Genomic DNA, 18,365 nt, shown 5'->3' on the forward strand with positions numbered 1-18,365 from the left:
GAGGATGAGTCAAGTAATGGTCAAGAGAAAGATTGTATAGCAACTGCTTGTTAGCAGAGATAGAGATAAAGATAGGGAAGGCATATAGTTTGCCAAGGAAGGATGCCAGGGTGTTTCCAGTGAAGATAATATAGTTTTCTAGCAATTAGTTTGCTTTTGAAGGTGTTCTGTGAAAAGGTCAGAATAGCCAATTATAGGCAATAGGTGCCATTATGTAATCTTTGATACCTTAAAGTCATCATTTATGTATGTATTCATGCCAATATTGTATGTAATCCTGCCAATGTTATATGCCAATTTTCATGCTATAAAAGTGTTTCTTGTGCCCAGTATGGGTGTTCAGTCTGACCCAGCCACTGCAGAGCTGTGGGACTGTTCCACTTTTATTGGACTACTTGGCTGTATGCTTGTAAGTTACTCAATAAATTTTAACTCTTTGTAAGCAAATCTCTTGTCTGCATCTCATCTCTGGTAACCCAAAACAACCTGAAGTGTTACAAGGCCTTGGCGAAAAAGTGGTATACAAATAAACCAATCATAATTCTGATCATCCATGGTCACTGGCCACGCTTGCTAGGGCTGATATGAGCTGTAGTTCAGCAACATCCAGAGGCCCACAGGGGCTCCCCCACACCAGACTTTGAGGAAACTCAGATAGCTCCTCTCAGTGATCAAGTTGCTCCGATCAGAGCGCCATTAGGGTTGCCAGCTTCTCAGCCAGAAACTGCAGCTGTACCTGTAACAGCAGCTTGATATGCAGACGTAAGTAGATGGTAATGCTCTTCTCCATGCTACGAAAATGCTCTGCTGGTTTCAGGACATCAAGCTGCTGTCAAAGGCAAAACAGCAGACTAGAATTTCCCTCCCCCGATCCATTTGCAACTATTATTATTTATTTATGAATCACCTTTTACATGCATCTCAAGCATACCATAAAAACAGCTAAAAATAGCTTTTAAAACAGTACCAAAAATCTACTAAAATATAGGTTTTAAAAACAATAGAAAATGATCACCTAAGGCAGAGACCTTTTAATCCAGCTGGAAAAGCTTGCTGGGAGAAAAAAGGTCTCCAATTGCCTCCAGAAAGTGCAGACAGTGGGTGCTCTACTACAGACATTGCTGGACTACCACGCTGGCAGGGACTGACAGGAGTTGGAGTCCAGCAACATCTGGAGTGCACCAGGTTTGGGAATGCTGCCCTAGCATTTAGGATAGGCACAGGGAGCAGCATGGCCTATAGGTTCAAACTTATATTCCCTACTGTGTGTATTATTATTAATTGAATTTATATTCCGCCCATCCTCCTAAAGGAGTCCAGAGCAGCAAACATAAACAAAACAATTTAACAAGGAAAAAAAAACATACTAAAAGCAGTTAAAGACATTCCAAAAAACAATTTCAATTAAAAAATATTCGAACACACAGTTACACCTATTATTTCATCAGTGATCACATGAAGCCCGTCACATAAAATCCAGTCTTAAACAGACATACACATGATCTATCAGCAACAAGGAGATAATCTATCACTGGGATACCCCACATCAGTTTGAAAACCATTGGTATGTTAACACATCTCTCTTTAAAAAAAAAGTTCCCCAAAAGCTAATATACTAAAGAACTCCTGGCCATTTCTTATGGAAGCCCAATCCTTTGCAGAGGATGCCAGGGAAGCACATTTCAGTTCATAAGAAGCCTGGACAAACCTGCTACACCTTGGGTGAAGCAGAAGACACCCAACTCTCCCCTATGATGGCACATCACCAAGGAGGCTCAGCAGTTTTGAGCAAGGTATCTTCCAGAGACACCTGGCCACACAAGCCATCTCCTCCCCCAGGAACCCCAATAAGCTTCCAAGATATGACAGGGCTCCCCAGAACAATGTTTGAGAGCCCCTGTTCTCCCAAAAGGGATGGGACATGTGTGTGGGAATGTTAATCCAAAGCTCAGTCTTGCTATAGTACATGCAGGGTCTACCTACCAAAGCAAAATGTAAACTAGCCTGTGGTATCTGCCTACTGTGCAAGCTGGATGATTGGGGGGTGTAAGAGAGAAGGCAAAGAAAAGCACCTCCTAAGACCGCTGAACATCTTTTAACATTCTGTTTTGCTCAGTGCCAGGCTGCAACGTCATTCACTCAACCATCTGCCATTTGTCCCCTCCCCCCCGTCAGATTACAGTCTCTTAAAGTCATTAAGAGATCCTATCTAGCATTGGAAACAAAGCCCTGTGAGGAGAGACTGAGAGAACTGGGCATGTTTACCCTTGAGAAGAGACGACTGAGGGGAGATATGATAGCACTCTTCAAGTACATGAAAGGTTGTCACATAGAGGAGGGCCGGGATGTCTTCTCGATCGTCCCAGAGTGCAGGACACGGAATAATGGGCTCAAGTTGCAGGAAGCCAGATTTCAACTGAACATCAGGAAAAACTTCCTAACTGCTAGAGTGGTATCGCAATGGAACTTATGACCTAAGGTGGTGTTGGGCTCTCCAGCACTGGAGGCATTCAAGAGGCAGCTGGACAGCCACCTCTCAGGGATGCTTTAAGTTGGATTCCCGCATTGGGCAGGGGGTTGGACTCGATGGCCTGATAGGCCCTTCCAACTCTACAATTTATGTGTGTGCCAGGGCAAGGAAATTTTAAAACTTTGTCTTAATCATCCGTTTGCTGCTAATCTATGGGACAGTAAACTAGACGAACTATTACAAAGATATCATCTTACTACTCAGGACTTCCTCTCCTTATCAACTAAACAAAAATTACGTGAGGCTGTCTTCCAATACAGTGAATATTTAGACAATTTAACTGTAACTAACTCTAGGGTGGCCCCATGGTATGGGAGGTTTAAGACCGCTCATCACTGCGCTGCATATCTTGCGCAGCCCCTCCCTATCAGCCTTAGGCACGCATTTACAGCAATACATTTCTTCTCTTTGCCTAATGCCGATAGAGAGGGACGGATTGCAGGGATTCAAAAGGATTTGAGAAAATGTGTCTGTGGATCTCAAACGGAGGAGGATCTACCACATATATTGCTCCACTGTCCAATCTATCAGCTTCCCAGAATTAGGCTTCTTAAAAGGTGCATAGATGATTTTGGGCCGATCCCAGAAGACGACAAAATAATTTTATTAATGTCTGATTTCATTCCGGAGGTGACTCACAAAGTATCTTTGTTTGTGTTAGCAGCTCGGAAACTTCAAGCTAACTTCATCTCTGTACGTCTGAGGAAATAGCTGCTTTGTAAATGAATCTATGCGTTTTTACTGTTTTGGTGTATTTACTTTGTATTTATTTTACTTTTGTGTCGGCCTTTGGCTCTGCATTTTAAATAAACTATAGAAACTCTACAATTCTACCTCTGATTTCTTTAAATGTTTAAAGGGCTGGGGCAACACGGGTAAAGAGAGCTTTTTTCTGTTTCGTTTGTGAGAAATGGCATGGTTGTTTCTCTTGTGTGCAGAAATGAGAGTCATATCTAACTTCTACTCACAGTAGGCCCAATCAATGGCCTTAAGTTAGACACATCTATTAATTTTAATGGATCTACCCCAAGGAGGAGTAGCGTGGGACACAACCCTGAGAATTCAATTCAGCACAAGAAAACAGGGCCCCACAATAGTGAAGATGTGTGTGTCTGGGATGCCTTAGCCCAGCAGTGGGGAGCCTCTGGGCCAGGATCCAAACATTCCCCCCCCCACCGGTTTCTCTATCTGCCCCTTGATACTCTCCCATTCCCCCTCCCCAAACTACACACCCCAGCCTTACTCTACGCCATCCTTGAGTGTTTTTGCCTGGGTGGAATGTGTCCTTGAACTGCGATAATGCCTATTGCTTAACTGTATGGGGCATGCTTGGAGAGTAGCTTACCCTAGAAAGGTAAGAGTCCCAACCATTGCCTCTGGCCCTCAGATGGTTCCTAACAAGGGAAGGTGGCCCTTGGGCTGGAAAGAGTTCCCCACCCCTGCCCGAGCCTCAAAAGAGCACGGAGCTTGCTCCCAGTTCCAGCACTGGTACCTTACCCATCTCAAAACATAAGACTGTTGGATCAGGCTACACACTTGTTCACACAAGCCAGCTCCCAGGTTGTATTAAGGGTTCCTGGCACTCAGGTCTGATTAAAAAGTATTCCATAAGCTAGCAAAGGTATTTTTAAGAAAAGCACTTACAAATAAAGGGTGCAGCCAAGCAAAGAGTTTTACAAAATTGGCATACGGTGCTAGAGCCCTCTTGTACTTGGCTCTCCTCTCGAGAACAACGCCACTAGCATCCTTTTGAAACGTTTACCTATGGAAACAAAAGAGAGACTATAACCATTAAGCAATATGGAAAATAAGAGCACAAAACAAAGTTCACCCCAATTATTGATTTATATTAAATTTTTATATCCTGCTTTTTACCATCTAGGTGTCAAAGCGGCTTACAAAGATAAAAATATACAATATACTAAGTTTATATTAAACCTCAAGAATTTAAAACATCACCTATGTTGTCACAGATGTGTCACATAACCAGAGACAAATAATGACCTGGTCAATACAGATTACGATCAAGGATAGCGATTCCCCCTGCTTTGTAGAGTGGCAGCTATAAAAATATTATTATTCATAGTTGTGACTAATAGTGGGCGAGAGCGTTATTAAAACTCTTCTTCCAGCTTCTGCAAACAAGCCACATTCTGTCTGTGCAGACTTTGTGGAATTTCACAATCAAAAGGAGGATGGAGAGTCTCATTTGTGGCAGAGCCTCCAACATCATGCCACGTTCTCATTTGTATAAATCGGAGCCGTGCCCATTTCAGAGAAGCTGATTTTGAAAGAAGAAATATTTCAGAGACTCTTGTTAAATAGATATGGAATTAACTAACTGGATGGTAAAGTGCTCAACATCAAAAGCAGAAGCTGCTCCTTTAAAACAGAAGGCAGGCAGAAATGTCACCACAAGGACAACAGGAAAACCACAATCCAGCAAGCAAACGTTTTCTCTCGCTAATGCAGCCTTCTCCAACCTGGTGCCCTCCAGATGTTTTGGACAACTCCCATCAGCCCCCAGCCAGCATGTCCATGCTCATGGGATGTGTAGTCCAAAACATCTGGAGAGCACCGGGTTGACGTAAGCTGCATGAATGCTTTGACAACAATTGCCAAGACCGATGGAGCACAACCAAGGCAGGCATTAGACTTTAAACCTGGCTAATCTGTGGCCTCCAGATGTTGTTGGACTACAGTTCCCATCATTCCTGAGAATTGGCCATGCTGGCTAGGGTTGATGGAAGCTGGACTCCAACAACACCTGCAGGGCCCACAGGTTCCACACTCATGCTATAGAGCAGCCTTTCCCAACCAGTGTGCCTCCAGATGTTATTGGACCACAACTCCCATCAGCCTCAGCCAGCATTGCCAATGGTCAGAAAAGATGGGGATTGTGGTCCAACAACATCTGGAGGCACACTGGTTGGGAAAGGCTGCTATAGAGGCTCATAAAACAACCTGTGAAATATAAAGGCACTGGGATCTCATGACTTCCTCTTCAGTTCAGAGATGCATCAACTGCCTGTCAAATGGCCATGCACAAATGCAGTCAAAACAGAGGGGAAGGACAGATCCTTAGGGTAAAAGTCAGAGCAGGGAAGGGGATAGGCATCAGCTAATCAAAGAGATGCCCAGAGACAGCAACCAGCAAATGCCTGATCAGCAGCCTGGAGTTAAAATACCTCAGGCCTCTACAGGGTTTCCGTTTTCTGCAGTCAAAACACAAATTCCTTTAAGTGTCAGAATGCCACCAAATGTCTCTTTTTAAGATGGCACAGAGCAGTTAAAAACCAATTTCTCATTTTGAAATTACGCATTTCCTGAACAAGCACACACACTAATGGGTTGCTACGCCTATAACATACCCAGAATCCTCTGCAGCTTGCACTGGCTCCAGATGGCAGTACTCTTCAAAACAGGTGTGGTTAACCTGTGGGCCCTGCAGATGTTTGTGGACTCCAACTCCCATCAGCCCCAGGCAGCCTGGCCAACAGTCAGGGATGATGGAAGCTGCAGTCCGGCAGCATCTGGAGGGGCACAGGTTTAGCCACCCTTGCTTTAAATAAAGCTTCAGTGAGACGCACCAGTTCTGATAATTTTCATGCTCTCTCTATTGACTACTAGTTGCTTGCTTTCAGGAACCTCTGCCCATAATTGCAACTGAATAAAAATCTTAGCAGCCAGAATGACAAGGTCTGCTTTGCAGTGCAATTCCAAAGAGCCAACAGAAAATATAGCAACACACATCTGGATTACCTTATTTTCCTCTTCCGTCCCCACTTACTTTTCATTTTGTAAGCAGCAGCGATCACAAAATGTAAACTCCCAAGTGCTTTAGAGGAAAGTATAGAGGAAAGATGATCCCCTTATGTTTAAATTTACTCAATGCAAGTAAAGAAAATGGTTCTAAGCACTGAACAGAACCACAGAAGACTTGTGGGGGGAGATCAACCACGTTTACTCACAAGCAACTCCTCAAAGTTCAACAAGTCCTAGTAAGTATGCTTAGGACTGCAACTCTGAATTTAGCACCGCTAAGCCATTCAGCACTTTATGACCACCACTTATCAATTCTAGTAGGAAGATAAAAGTAGGCAGGCTGATAAGAGGTAGACAGATTGTCAACTATGGGCACAATAACACCCTTGAGATATTTCCCTGGTACCCATGAGGCCTCTGAGCTCCCCACTCACTGCCCCATTGGCTATGAGATGACGAGGGTGGCTACCTTGAAGAATACATAGAGCTGAAAGAGGAAGTTGCAAGAGTGACACTCTTTTCCACTTCCTCTTTCTGCTCTATGTGCTTTTCAAGGCTCAGATTCATTCTACCGGATTAATCTTTTACCCAGATACCTTGGAATAGTGAAGTCTGTGCACTCTTTCTGTGGATAGATGGTGGGGGAGCGCTGATCCAAGGGAGGGGGCAGAGAAGTGGCACCTACAGTACTTGCTTAAAAATCCAAATGTACCCATGGGCTTGAAATAGTTGGTGACTTGTAGGTTAGGGTTCAAACCTACTTAGCAGCAGACGTCTTTCAGACAACCTCATTTACGGAGATGGCTTGTACCATCCAGTAGTCCCAGGCTATGGTCTGAAGGCACATAAGGCCAGCTCCCTGTTGAAGCTAAGCAGAGTCAGGTCTGGTCAGTGCCTGGATGGGAGACTGCCTGGGAACAACATGTAAGCCGCCTTGAGTTTCTATCATGAAAAGAAAGGTGGGGTATAAATATAATAAATAAATAAACATTGTCACTTCTAAACTAACAGGCCCAAGAAGCACTTATCCACAATGGAGATAAAACTACATGCATAATTAACATTCTAAAGCACTACATCTGTGCAAATTATATTGAAGCCAAGCATGGGATCTTTCCCAACTCAGAAGTAGAAAAGTGCAAAGCCAAAACACAGAAGATTGGTCCTAATTCAGCAACAACTATAGGAACCAATTTGCATGAAGCATTGCTTCCCCCCCTCCCCAGTACTAAATCTGGAGCAAAACCAGAGTACAATACTGCCTAATAAGTATGTTAGTTCAATTCACCACACAAAAAAAGACCATTATAGGATTTAGAAGTCTAGCAAATGACAGAGAGCATCCATCCTGTTCTGAGGGAAGCCAAGAAAGTCAGCCTCCCCAACAAGCACAACAGGGCAAAACACAGAAAGATGATCATTGTTACACAATAATAAAACAGAGAAAGATTTAGGTGTACACTTCACACAGTGGCTCTCTTGGGACACAGTTCCAGTTCATCACACACAGTTCAGGCCAGTGGGAATAATTTGCACTCTGCTCCACAAGCCCATAGGGTGGCAGTGCATATAAAATCAACTACCCTGAAAAACCTGATTGATTCTATGTTCTTCTGGCTATCGTTATGTACCACACCCTTAGCGCCCAGAGCAAATGGCTCTGCTGGTCCAAATCCTAGTCAACAACAGCCTTGGGATCCTGACACCTTCTGGATCACAAAGGCATTCAGCAGATGAAAGGAGATAGGGGGGGAGAGGAGAGAGAACAGCAACTCCCAAAGGATGAAGCTTCCCAGCTGGAAGCTTCTGTGCATAAGGCCTCTGCCATTGTTACTGTGCGGCTGAAAGGATGAGGATAATGGAGACGTACCAAAGACACCAGCCCAGGGGATCAACACTGTGTATCCACACCAGCACCACGCAAGATGAACAACAAGACGCACCCTGCCTGCTGTAGCTTCCCTAAAGGACAGAGGTGAACACAGAACAATAAAGATCTGGGAAAATCTCCCCTATTTTGTTGTGGCGGGGAGGGGGGAGGAAAGGAGGAGGGTGCTGTTTAGGGGCCACAGAAGAAAGTGGTTTTAATGACCACTAACGCTACCTAGTCCTCCAGGTGATATGCAAACCTTCTTTAACCTGGTGGCGCAAACTGGAGGCGGGGAGAGGGGCTCTGAATACTTCAAAAACTCAGAAAACCACCATTCAAATGATTTCTCACCACACCCCTCTACACATTATCTTCCAAGAGTTTGTGTGCATGCATTAGAATCCAATAAGGTCACACTCTAATGTAAATTATAAGAAAGACCTCCTGGTTCTCTCTCTCTCTCTCTCTCTCTCTCTCTCTCTCTCTCTCTCTCTCTCTCTCTCTCACTCACTCACTCACTCACTCACTCACTCACTCACTCACTCACTCACTCACTCACTCACTCACACACACACACACACACACACACACACACACACACACACACAGAGGCTAGAACCGAGTAATCATGTTTGGGCCAGAGTTGTTCTTATACTGCTTGGGATGGAAAGAGGGAGAGGTGCAAAAAGTGACAGCCCCACCTTTTTGCTTTATGATGGTGTGGAGGTAATCCCACACACACATCTTCACAATTTTTTTTTTAAACAGAGAAGTTAGGCCAAGGATGCATAATAACCAGGGGGGGGGATTAATGCATGTCTCAGTCACCACCTTTTAAAAAATGTTGCTTTAAACAGAGATGCAGATTCGGGGTCTATGAGCGTGCAGACATCCCAATCCAAAGAGCAAAGCAATAGGTACATACGGGGGGGGGGGGAAGCCTCCATCAGGTAGAAAGCTTGCCTTTAAATGTCACCCCACCCCCACACACACAACTGGTGTGAAGAAAAGGCCATACAAACACCCACCCACACCCTTCCCTCTTCCTACCCCTCCATCACCAACTCCTCCACAATGATCTCCACACACACACTTTCATTGAACGACATCTATTTATAACCCAGCCCTCAAATGAAATATATTTCAAAGCAGTTTGCCACAGTCAATGATCAGGGGAAAAAAATCCCACACATACATAGGGGGGGAAATTAAATATCTAAGCACTGCTGTATTATATCAAGGAGGATCTATTAGGTTTGAGGTCCTCCGCCCAAGTATTCATAGATATGAATGACCGATTGATACATGTCTTTGTGTGCACTGACATACACGTATATATACACGCACGCACGCACCCAGAGTATAACATATGTAAGTGTATCCGTGCAAGCTTTTATACACTCACACTTTATAGATGCAGATACACACATATATACACACAAAAACGTGCGCACACAAAACAGATGCTCTCACACACACAGTTAGAAATAAATATCGCTATAAATGCGTGCACGTGCATATACATTTATTCCCGTTCTCCCACAATACACGCGCATATGTTGCACACAACCTAGCTGGCTAGTGTGCCCGCGGGAGGGAGGCATCCAAGCAAACAAGCCGTTGCCTATAAACACGGGCCTCCCGTACCCCACTGGAAGGGCAAAAAGCGCCCTCCGTCCCTGCCCCAATATCACCCTCTCACCCACACAAAGACACACCCCGCCCGAAAATAAAAATGGATAAACGAGGGGCTTTGTGGCTCCGAGTGTAGAGGGCGCAGGAGGAGCCACGTGGGCAGGAGGAGCCGCCGCCGCCACCCCCGTTACCTACCGGCCGCCTCAGTTCCTCTCAGGCCCCCACAAAGGGGGCGCGGCAGGCTGGCAAGACCCGCAGGCGTTCCGCTCGGTCCAGACCAGGCCGTCCCCCGCCGCGTCTCGCGTCTCCTCCTCCTCACGCGACGAGCTCAGTCCAGCTGCAAAATGGCGGCGGAACGAATAAAAGGCCTGAGTGGGCGGAGCGGCTGTGCGAGGCACTCGCCGCCAGCCACCTTCGGAGTTGCCTCTGTCCTCGGCGGAGGGGGAAGGAAGAGTGCCGCGGCTGGAGAAAACCTCCACACAACCCCCCAAACACGCGTGTTCAGCGTCTCCCGCTCCGACGCCTGCTCTTCTTCACGCTCCCCTCACAAACACGTCTTTCCTTTCTCGCAGTACTTCCCTAACTCACCACGCTCCCAACACACAGGTTCGGCGTATCTTCCGTTAGCCCGTCGACATCTGCCCTTCCTCACGACTCCCCAAACACGCGTGTTCGTTGTCTCTTCTTCGCCCCCCTCAGCACTAGTCCTCTCTGACGACCCCTCCAACGCGGTTTCAGCATCTCTCTCCTCAGTACTTACCCTTTCTTCCGGCCCTCAAACACGCGTGTTCAGCGGCTGGCCTCCCCCCAACACTTACCCTTTCTGAAGACCCCCCAAATGTGGTTTCAGCATCTCATCTTCTCCCTCCTCCTCAGGATTTGCCCTTTCTCCCGCCCCCTCAAACAGCGTGTTCAGTGACTCTTCTGCCCAACACTTGCTCTTCCTAACGACTGCCAAACTCGCGCGTTCAGCCGGTCCCCCTTCTTTTTGGTTTTATGAGCAACACAAGAATGGACAGGAGGAGAAGGAACTTGTTGGGTTGCAAGCGCTTTCTGCCACCTCCCATCATAAATGCACTTTTCCTTCTAGCGGGCTAGTAAGGAACCACCAGCTCTTTTCTCCCCACTATTGAGGTGCATGCACAAGTGCGCGTGCACCCTCCCCAGAGACCCTGCTTCCAATAGTTTGTGTGACATGGGTGTCATTCAACAGGGCAGGCCACTTCCCTCCTGCCATCTCTGCAGCGCATCCCTAGTCTCTGTGCCAAATGAGAACAGGATCATCTGAGAATTCCTTTAGGAGAGGGTTTCTTAAGACCTTTTGACCTCAGCCAGCTCCCTGTACCTCTAAAGCTTGTTGCTTCTGCCCTCCCCAACTCAGCACCAATAATGTGCCCCACCACAACACAGATCCGTAGGAATTTACAGTTGGAGGTCATGGAGTCCAACCCCCTGCTCAGTGCATGAATCTTGCAAGTACAGTATCCTTCACAGATGGCCACCCAGACTCTGCATAAACACTTTCATTTAGGCTGCAATCCAATACTACGTTTCCTACCTTTTATGCTGCCCCTTCCAGCGACTGTTTTTTAAAAAACGCTACAGGAAGAATACCGTGATTTGGATAAAAGTGGGAAGTGGGTCAAGAGAAGGATTTCATTACAGCCCCCCCTCCAATCTTCACCCTTCTCCATAATTCAAGCACGGATTGTTGCTGTATGGGACTTCCATATTCAGAGACAATATACCAATGACATCGCTGGAGAGCAACTACGGGAGAGTGCTGTTGCCCTTGTGCTCTGTGGGCTTCCTGGAGGAATCTGGTTGGCTACGATTGGAAACAGGATGCTGGACCAGATGGGCCTTTGGACGGATCCAGGTGGGCTCTTTTTATGTCCTTGTGAACATAATTGTGTGAATGCAGGCTGCTGCTGCAAGCAAAGCCTTTGATATGGGCTCCGTAATCCATCACTGACATTGAAAGGGAAGTGGGGGAAAAGACAACATCTCTGATCCCCTCTCCTAAAACTACACACAGGAAATGCCATCAGAACAAAGCAGATACTCTTCCTAAATAAGTTGGAGCCCCCCCGCCAATATTAATCAGTTAGATTCCTCTGCTAGAGGGTATGCAACCCACCCATGTCTCGCGAGTGAGGGGAAAGAGGCTCGCCCAGCCTTGGGATCCCATCCCTTCTTGGAAGGTTGCGTACCCACACACACACGCACCGATGTCCCACATCCTCACAGCTTAGAAAAAAAACCACCCAAGTTTTAAATTCATAACTTCTGCAGGACAAATAGATGCTGCCAGAAGTTAATATCGGATCTGGAAATTCTTCCCCTCCTTCCTGATGCCTGGGAGCATTCTGCAGGTACTCCATGCTGAAGGAAAGGCACTTTGCACTGGCTCAGAGGTGCTGTTATCCATTTTACTTTCATCTGTTCTGGGGTTGAGTGTGGGCATTAGAAACACATAACAGGACTGAACCTTCGTCAGCCCAAGCGAAACTCTGGGTGTGAGGGATTTTGAACAGGTGCGTTTCCCCACATCTACAGAGCGGTGAAAGAAAATGTGCTATTTTATTGGATTATTTTCATATGTTGACCCCCCTCCCTGCCATGCTATGGTCCTTTGTGGGCTGGAAATCTCTGCTAATTGGCCAGCTTCCAAGGCTGGTGTTGGTACTGGTTCCCCTCCCCTGCCATTTAGTGATTGGTTGGGAACCCTAGGTAAATAAATATTTTTTCAGTAAGGCCAATCCTGAGCCTGCTTCAGGGCCCTTGGCCACTTTGACTGTTGAGCCAGGACTTTTTGTCCTGCAGTCTGACTTTCACCGTCAAGAGTCAGCCCTATCATTAGGCAGAGGCAATCATCTGAAGCAGAAGATGTTTTGGGGTGGTAGTGGTAGCTACCTCCCTTATCCCTTGGGTCATTCCTTTCTGTTGGAGATTAGAGATGTGCGTGTTACATGTGCACCCTAAACCAGCCTGTTATGCACACCTTGAATTAGCCTGGCTGCAGCCCCCAAGTACATAATCACCAAGGCTGATCTATCAGGTCAAATAAGACACTGCTCCACCAAGCTCAGTCTTCCCTCATCTGCCTGTCTTCCTACTAACAACCAGTCCAGGGGTGGCCCTAGCTGTCTGTTTTCTCCTCCTCTTGTGTCCATGATGCCCTGGTAGAACTCAGCAGGGAGGAAGATGGGGCCAAAACTATAATTAGTTGGGTCTGCCTGTTACTGGCTCTGATTTCACCTACTGTTGGGCTCCCTGCCTTCTGCCCCACCAATCCCAATGGGCATCTGCCACCTCTTGGTGTCCTGGAGGTTGCTAAACTGTTACTAGCATAGAAGTAAAATTCATCTGCCAGTCCACTCTGTTTCAGTATGCGTTTCCACTCCATTTCTTGTCCTTTGCCTGTGGTTGTAAAATACCTTGGGCTAGCCCTGCCCATTGTTGTTTCTGCCTTATCACCAAGCTGCCTCCTCTGTTTTTGATCTAATTTGCCCCCCTCCCTGACGGAACATTTCCCACCAAACCAGTATGGATCACTGATTCAAACCGATTAACTGCCCCAAGATATTTGCTATTGGCCTAGGTAGGAAGTCATGGCAGTTCTTCATTCTGCACAAATTTCTGAGACCCAGAAGCGCTGCCCTGTAATGAACCTTGCAGCTCTATAAAGAAAAAGAAAATCAATTTTCTACCCTACCCTTTATAGTTTTTGCAACTGCCAGCAATTAAATCTGCCCAGAAATGGGTTATTTAAAAGCATCAAGCTGCATGCTGGATTGCAGAGAAGGCATGTAAAAAGGAATTGGTTAGGATGTGGCTGAAATTGATAATATGGCTTCATCGTCATAAAAAAACAAAGGTGGTATGAAACTGAAGCTCAGTTTCAGATGTGTTCAGCGTAGCTCAACAATGTGTGTCTGTTCTGCACACTCACTCACACTTTGAGAGATTAAGTCATCATAAATCAGTCAGTTAAATCCAGTGCTTAGAAAACTCATTTCAAAAGGAGTTCATTCCAGTTCAAGTTCGCTCCCTGCAAAAAGAAACTAATCCAGTTCTGTTCGCAATTCATTTACATGGTCCTTGGCATTTTTTCCAGGCTTCAGAATTTTACAAGCTGCTCTGCTAAAGTATAAAATATACTTAAGACAACTAAAAATATCAGCACGCATACACAGTGTAATGTGTATTTTATTTATTTATTGCAACAATTAAGATGTTTAAGCTTAAACAGCAGCAACACTTTTCAGACAGGAAAATGTGATGGCCATAATTAAATACAGAGCTAACTGTGATGAAACCCCTATACATATAAATTATTGAATTAAAACTGAATTGAATTAAAAATTGGTCAGAGTTCCACCACAAAAGGAACTTCATTCATATTCAGTGCAATCGAGGGCTACTCTAAGAATTAGCTTGCTCAAATTAAAGGGCCACCTTTACAAACTGACATTTGCCTCAGGATTCTCACTCTGGTTTTCTTTACTGCATTTGCAAACAATGCAGCTTGATACAATACATGCCCATATTCATCAGATGACAACTAAATTGTTATTTAGGAGCATAGGAAACTGCGTTATACTGAGCCAGACTGTTGGTCCATCTAGCTCATTATGACATTCACTGACTGGTGGTGGCTGTTGAGAGCTTCAGAGTCTTTCCCCAGCTCTACCTAGAGTTGCCAGGAATTGAACGTGGAACTTTCTGCAAGCAAAGCAGATGTTCTGCTCAGGGCCGTGGAGTCGGTACGCCAAACCTTCGACTCCGACTCCTCTATTTTTCTACTGTCCGACTCCGACTCCACCCAAAATTGCTTCCAACTCCACAGCCCTGGAAAGGGCTGTAAATGTCTTTTTAAATTGGAAGCTCTCATAGGAGCATTTTTATCGCTGCCTGAATATGCGCTGATCTTGGCATCACAGCATTTGTCTTCGTCTGGGTCCTGTGTCATACACTGACACACAAAATGTTTCCCATCTTGAGTTATGGTGAAATGCTCAACTACAGCTGACTTCATGGGAAGCTTCTTTGACATTTTGAATTTATATTTTAAAAAAATTGTCAATCAAAATTTATTTTGAAGTCGGAGTCGGTACCCAAAATTGCTTCCGACTCCACAGCCCTGGTTCTGCTGCTCCTGAGCTATGGCCGTTCCCCAAACTATACAGAACTATGTTCTGTATTGGTCACTCGCTACATTGTAACACAAGATGAGACAATTTCCTTCTAGGGCAGGTGGGCAGTACAATAAATAATGTACTAAATCATCTATACAACCATTTCCGTCAATGCATAATCTATTTCTTACATGAATATGGTGATACCCACAATTGGCTTTCTACAATCTGAGCAGTTATCTATCTATATATCTATGCATCTATCCACCCACCCATCCATCCACACATACACTGGGGGGTGGGGGAGAGAGAGAAGAAATTGTGCAAACACACAGTACTTGGTGATTTTACTGACCAAATCCAGGAGGTGCCAATAATAATCACACAACCACATTGCAACCACACTCACTACCATAATTTATACTCTAGCTGCAAAGGGGAAATCACATTTTCTCAGCAATGCTGTTTGGACACTGGGGATTAGCTTCCCTGCAGCAACAACAGCAGTTTGGGAAAAGATGCCTAGGTCCTCTGCAATAATTAAGTAACACAACCACACATTTATTGTGGAACTAAAAGACCCTTTGGAAATCCATGAAAGCTGTAGGATTCAATAGACCTGCCATGCCCATCAAACCCCAACTCATGCTGTTCTTCCAGCAGAGTTTCTTCTCTCCTATGCATACCTCTGGTGCTTGCTTTTACAGACTCCCATATGCTTTGAAACACTCCCAGTGGAGGCTGGGCCATTAGGGCGAATGGGGCAGTGCCTCAGCAACCTCAGTCTGCCCTCAGCCAGACCCCACCTGCGTGCCTGACTTACAGCCAGCCCAGGGGGCAACCCTGGCTGTCAGCTTCCTCCTCCTCCTCTGTCTTAGTTTGGCCCTTGTAGAACTCAGCAGGGAGGAGGATGGAGACAAATCTGGAATTAGTTGACTCCTCCTGTCATTGGCTCTCGCTCCACCTATCATTGGCCTTCTGCTCTACCAGTCCCAGTGAACACTAGTGACCACAGTCTATGGCCCTCCTTTCCATAAGCTACTAAACTACGCTCTCATTGGCCAATCTCAAGGAACTACCCCCCACCAACAAACTCATCTTCAGGCTCATGCCAACTTTCCCAATCAGCAGAATTTAATGCATTTCTCAACAACTGCAAACAGTTGTGCAGGACAAATTGCCCAGAGCTTTGTGAAAGGCCTCCCACTCACTCCACACCCCTTTCAAAGTCATATGTTAAAGTTTAAAAGACCTTGAAAGTTGAGTTGCACAAGGAAAGCAGGGGAAATAATTTATCTGGAGCTGCTTTTAGGAACATAGGAATCTGCTGTACACTGAGTCAGACCATTGGTCCATCTGGCTCAGTATTGTCTACACTGACTGGCAGCAGCTGTCCGGGGTTTGAGGCACAGGACATTCCTAGCCCTACTTGAAGATGCTAGGATTGAACCTGGGACCTCGCCTCTACCACTGGGCTGCTGCCTTTCTCCCTGCAGTTGGGAGATCCATCAACTAATTGAAACCACCTGGATAAGCTGTAGAAAGCTAATAATAATCATAATAATGATAATAATAATAATGAATCATAGGCCAATGTGTTAGTCCATTAGAAAAAAAGGTTTGCAGGGAGGTTGTACAATATTGGCTGTTTATTGAACATTTATATGATTTGTTTATGGGGTTGTTATATGATGGCATGTCACATAATTAATAACCCAAATTTTTCAGTGCATTATCTCCATCACATTCCTTACTGCAAAAAGGTTGATTTTGGGGGGAAGCAGGTTTGAGCATCAAATCTACTTGAATTGTGCAATCTGAATTTGCCGGTATGCACTGGAATCCCACTTTCAAAACAGTCTGGAAGCGCCCCTACAAAACATCATTCAGAGCAGTCATATGTGGAGTAACCACTTGATGGCGGTCAAGCATTTTGTGCTGATAACATTTGGCAAAGGGCAGCAAGCCCTCCATTGTGAAGGTCAAGCTGTGGTTTCCCTCTTGCAAGCCAACTGAAATCAAGAACAACCCAGTGAGATTATTTGAATGGATGCACATGTAAAACATAAATGAGGACTAACTGAACAATGACCTTCGGTGGGTAATTCAGCACCACTATCAGCTAGTGACTATGAAGTGATCTGAATCTCTGCCTGAGAGATGGATCTTGATTTTCTCTTGCTGGATAAAGACAGGATAAAGTCCTCTCCAAAAGCCCCCTCAAAAGCCAAGATTACTGACTGACGGAACTTCTTCTGCCCTACAAACACATAGAGGATGGGGTTGATGCAACTGTTGAAGAAAGCCAGACTGGAAGCCAAGGGGATCCCTAAGTACAAAGCCATCTTGAGTTCATGATTTGCAGAAGTCTTGGACATCTCTAGCAAGGAGAAAACATGGTATGGAAAATAGCAGAGGAAAAACGACACTGTGACAGCAATGATGATCCTGAAAGGCTTGGTGGACTTGGTTAGACGCCTCCTTTTCATCCTGAATGCCACGATGCTGTAACAGACCAGGATGACGGTGAAGGGAAAGAGGAAACCAAACAGGAATCTGGATACTATCATAGCTCTGTGCCTTGTCCTCCAAAGCCTTCGCATCTCCTCGGCATCATAATTATTGGACAGAGCAAAGTTATTGTAGCAGCTGGTGACGTTCCTGGAGTTAGTCGCAGTGTCTCGAAAAATGAGATATGGAGAACTGATGATGAAAGCTATGACCCATGCAACCAGAGCGATGCCATAAGCCAGCTTTGTGGTCCGGTAGTTTCTGGACCACACAGGGTAGACCACCAAAGCACACCGATCCATGCTGATAATCGTCAAGAGGAAGACACTGGCAAACATGTTGAGGAAAGCAATGGTGCTGTTCAGCTTGCACAGAAGTTTCCCAAAGGGCCAATGGAAGCCCAGAGCCGTGTAGGCGATGCTCAAGGGCAGGAAAAATGTGAAGACGAAATCAGCAATGGCCAGGTTGAGAAACCAGACAATGTTCACCGTCTTCTTCATCTTGAAGCCCGTAATCCAGATGACAATGCCATTCCCAGTCACCCCCAAGAGACATGCAACACTGTAGATCACTATGGACAGGAGGTGCATACATTTTTGAAGGCCCAGGTAGCTATCTGTGTGTGAAGAAGTGGTGTTTTCCTGCCACAAGGTCAAATTAGCCAGGAAGGCTGATGAAGAGCTGTTCTCCATTCCCAGCAAAGAGTGCAGCTCCTGAAATCTTATAAAACATCATCCAAATATTGTAAACACTTGAGAAAAAGCAGTTCAGGGAAGAAAATGTAAGGATAGCTATGCTAGTTATTGGAAGACTGTCAGTACTGGCCAATCCAGTTTAAACTGGAATTTCTTTTAGCCAATAAAACAAGGAGATTAGCTGAACTGAGCTAACTGTTGTCTTGGCAAGCCTTAAA

At 45.5% G+C, this 18,365-nt stretch overlaps 2 protein-coding genes across 5 annotated transcripts in view; both read right to left on the minus strand.

Moving 5' to 3' along the window:
• The window catches only part of PRPSAP2 (phosphoribosyl pyrophosphate synthetase associated protein 2), a 45,217-nt gene extending 34,863 nt beyond the window's left edge, over positions 1-10,354 (minus strand). The window contains exons 1-2 of one of the 4 annotated variants that reach the window (XM_061599775.1): positions 9,996-10,354; positions 4,175-4,292 (exon numbers count right to left, since the gene is read on the minus strand). The gene's annotated coding sequence lies outside the window, so the exon portion shown is untranslated. Of the gene's footprint in view, positions 1-4,174; positions 4,293-7,056; positions 7,200-9,995 lie in introns of those variants that run through there. The other 3 variants (XM_061599773.1, XM_061599774.1, XM_061599776.1) reach the window with 3 other exon arrangements.
• A 6,716-nt stretch (positions 10,355-17,070) lies between these two features.
• On the minus strand, positions 17,071-18,149 carry LOC133372085 (chemerin-like receptor 1). Its single transcript, XM_061600318.1, has one exon. The coding sequence runs from the start codon at positions 18,142-18,144 to the stop codon at positions 17,071-17,073; it is 1,074 nt and encodes a 357-aa protein (XP_061456302.1). The 5' UTR covers positions 18,145-18,149.
• Positions 18,150-18,365: the final 216 nt, after the last annotated feature.

Source organism: Rhineura floridana, chromosome 17, assembly GCF_030035675.1.
Source record: "Rhineura floridana isolate rRhiFlo1 chromosome 17, rRhiFlo1.hap2, whole genome shotgun sequence".
In the NCBI taxonomy this organism is placed as follows: Eukaryota; Metazoa; Chordata; class Lepidosauria; order Squamata; family Rhineuridae; genus Rhineura; species Rhineura floridana.

Bases quoted from the DNA above. Each gene is read 5' to 3' on its own strand.
- LOC133372085 (XM_061600318.1), bottom strand. From the start codon at position 18,144: ATGGAGAACAGCTCTTCATCAGCCTTCCTGGCTAATTTGACCTTGTGG.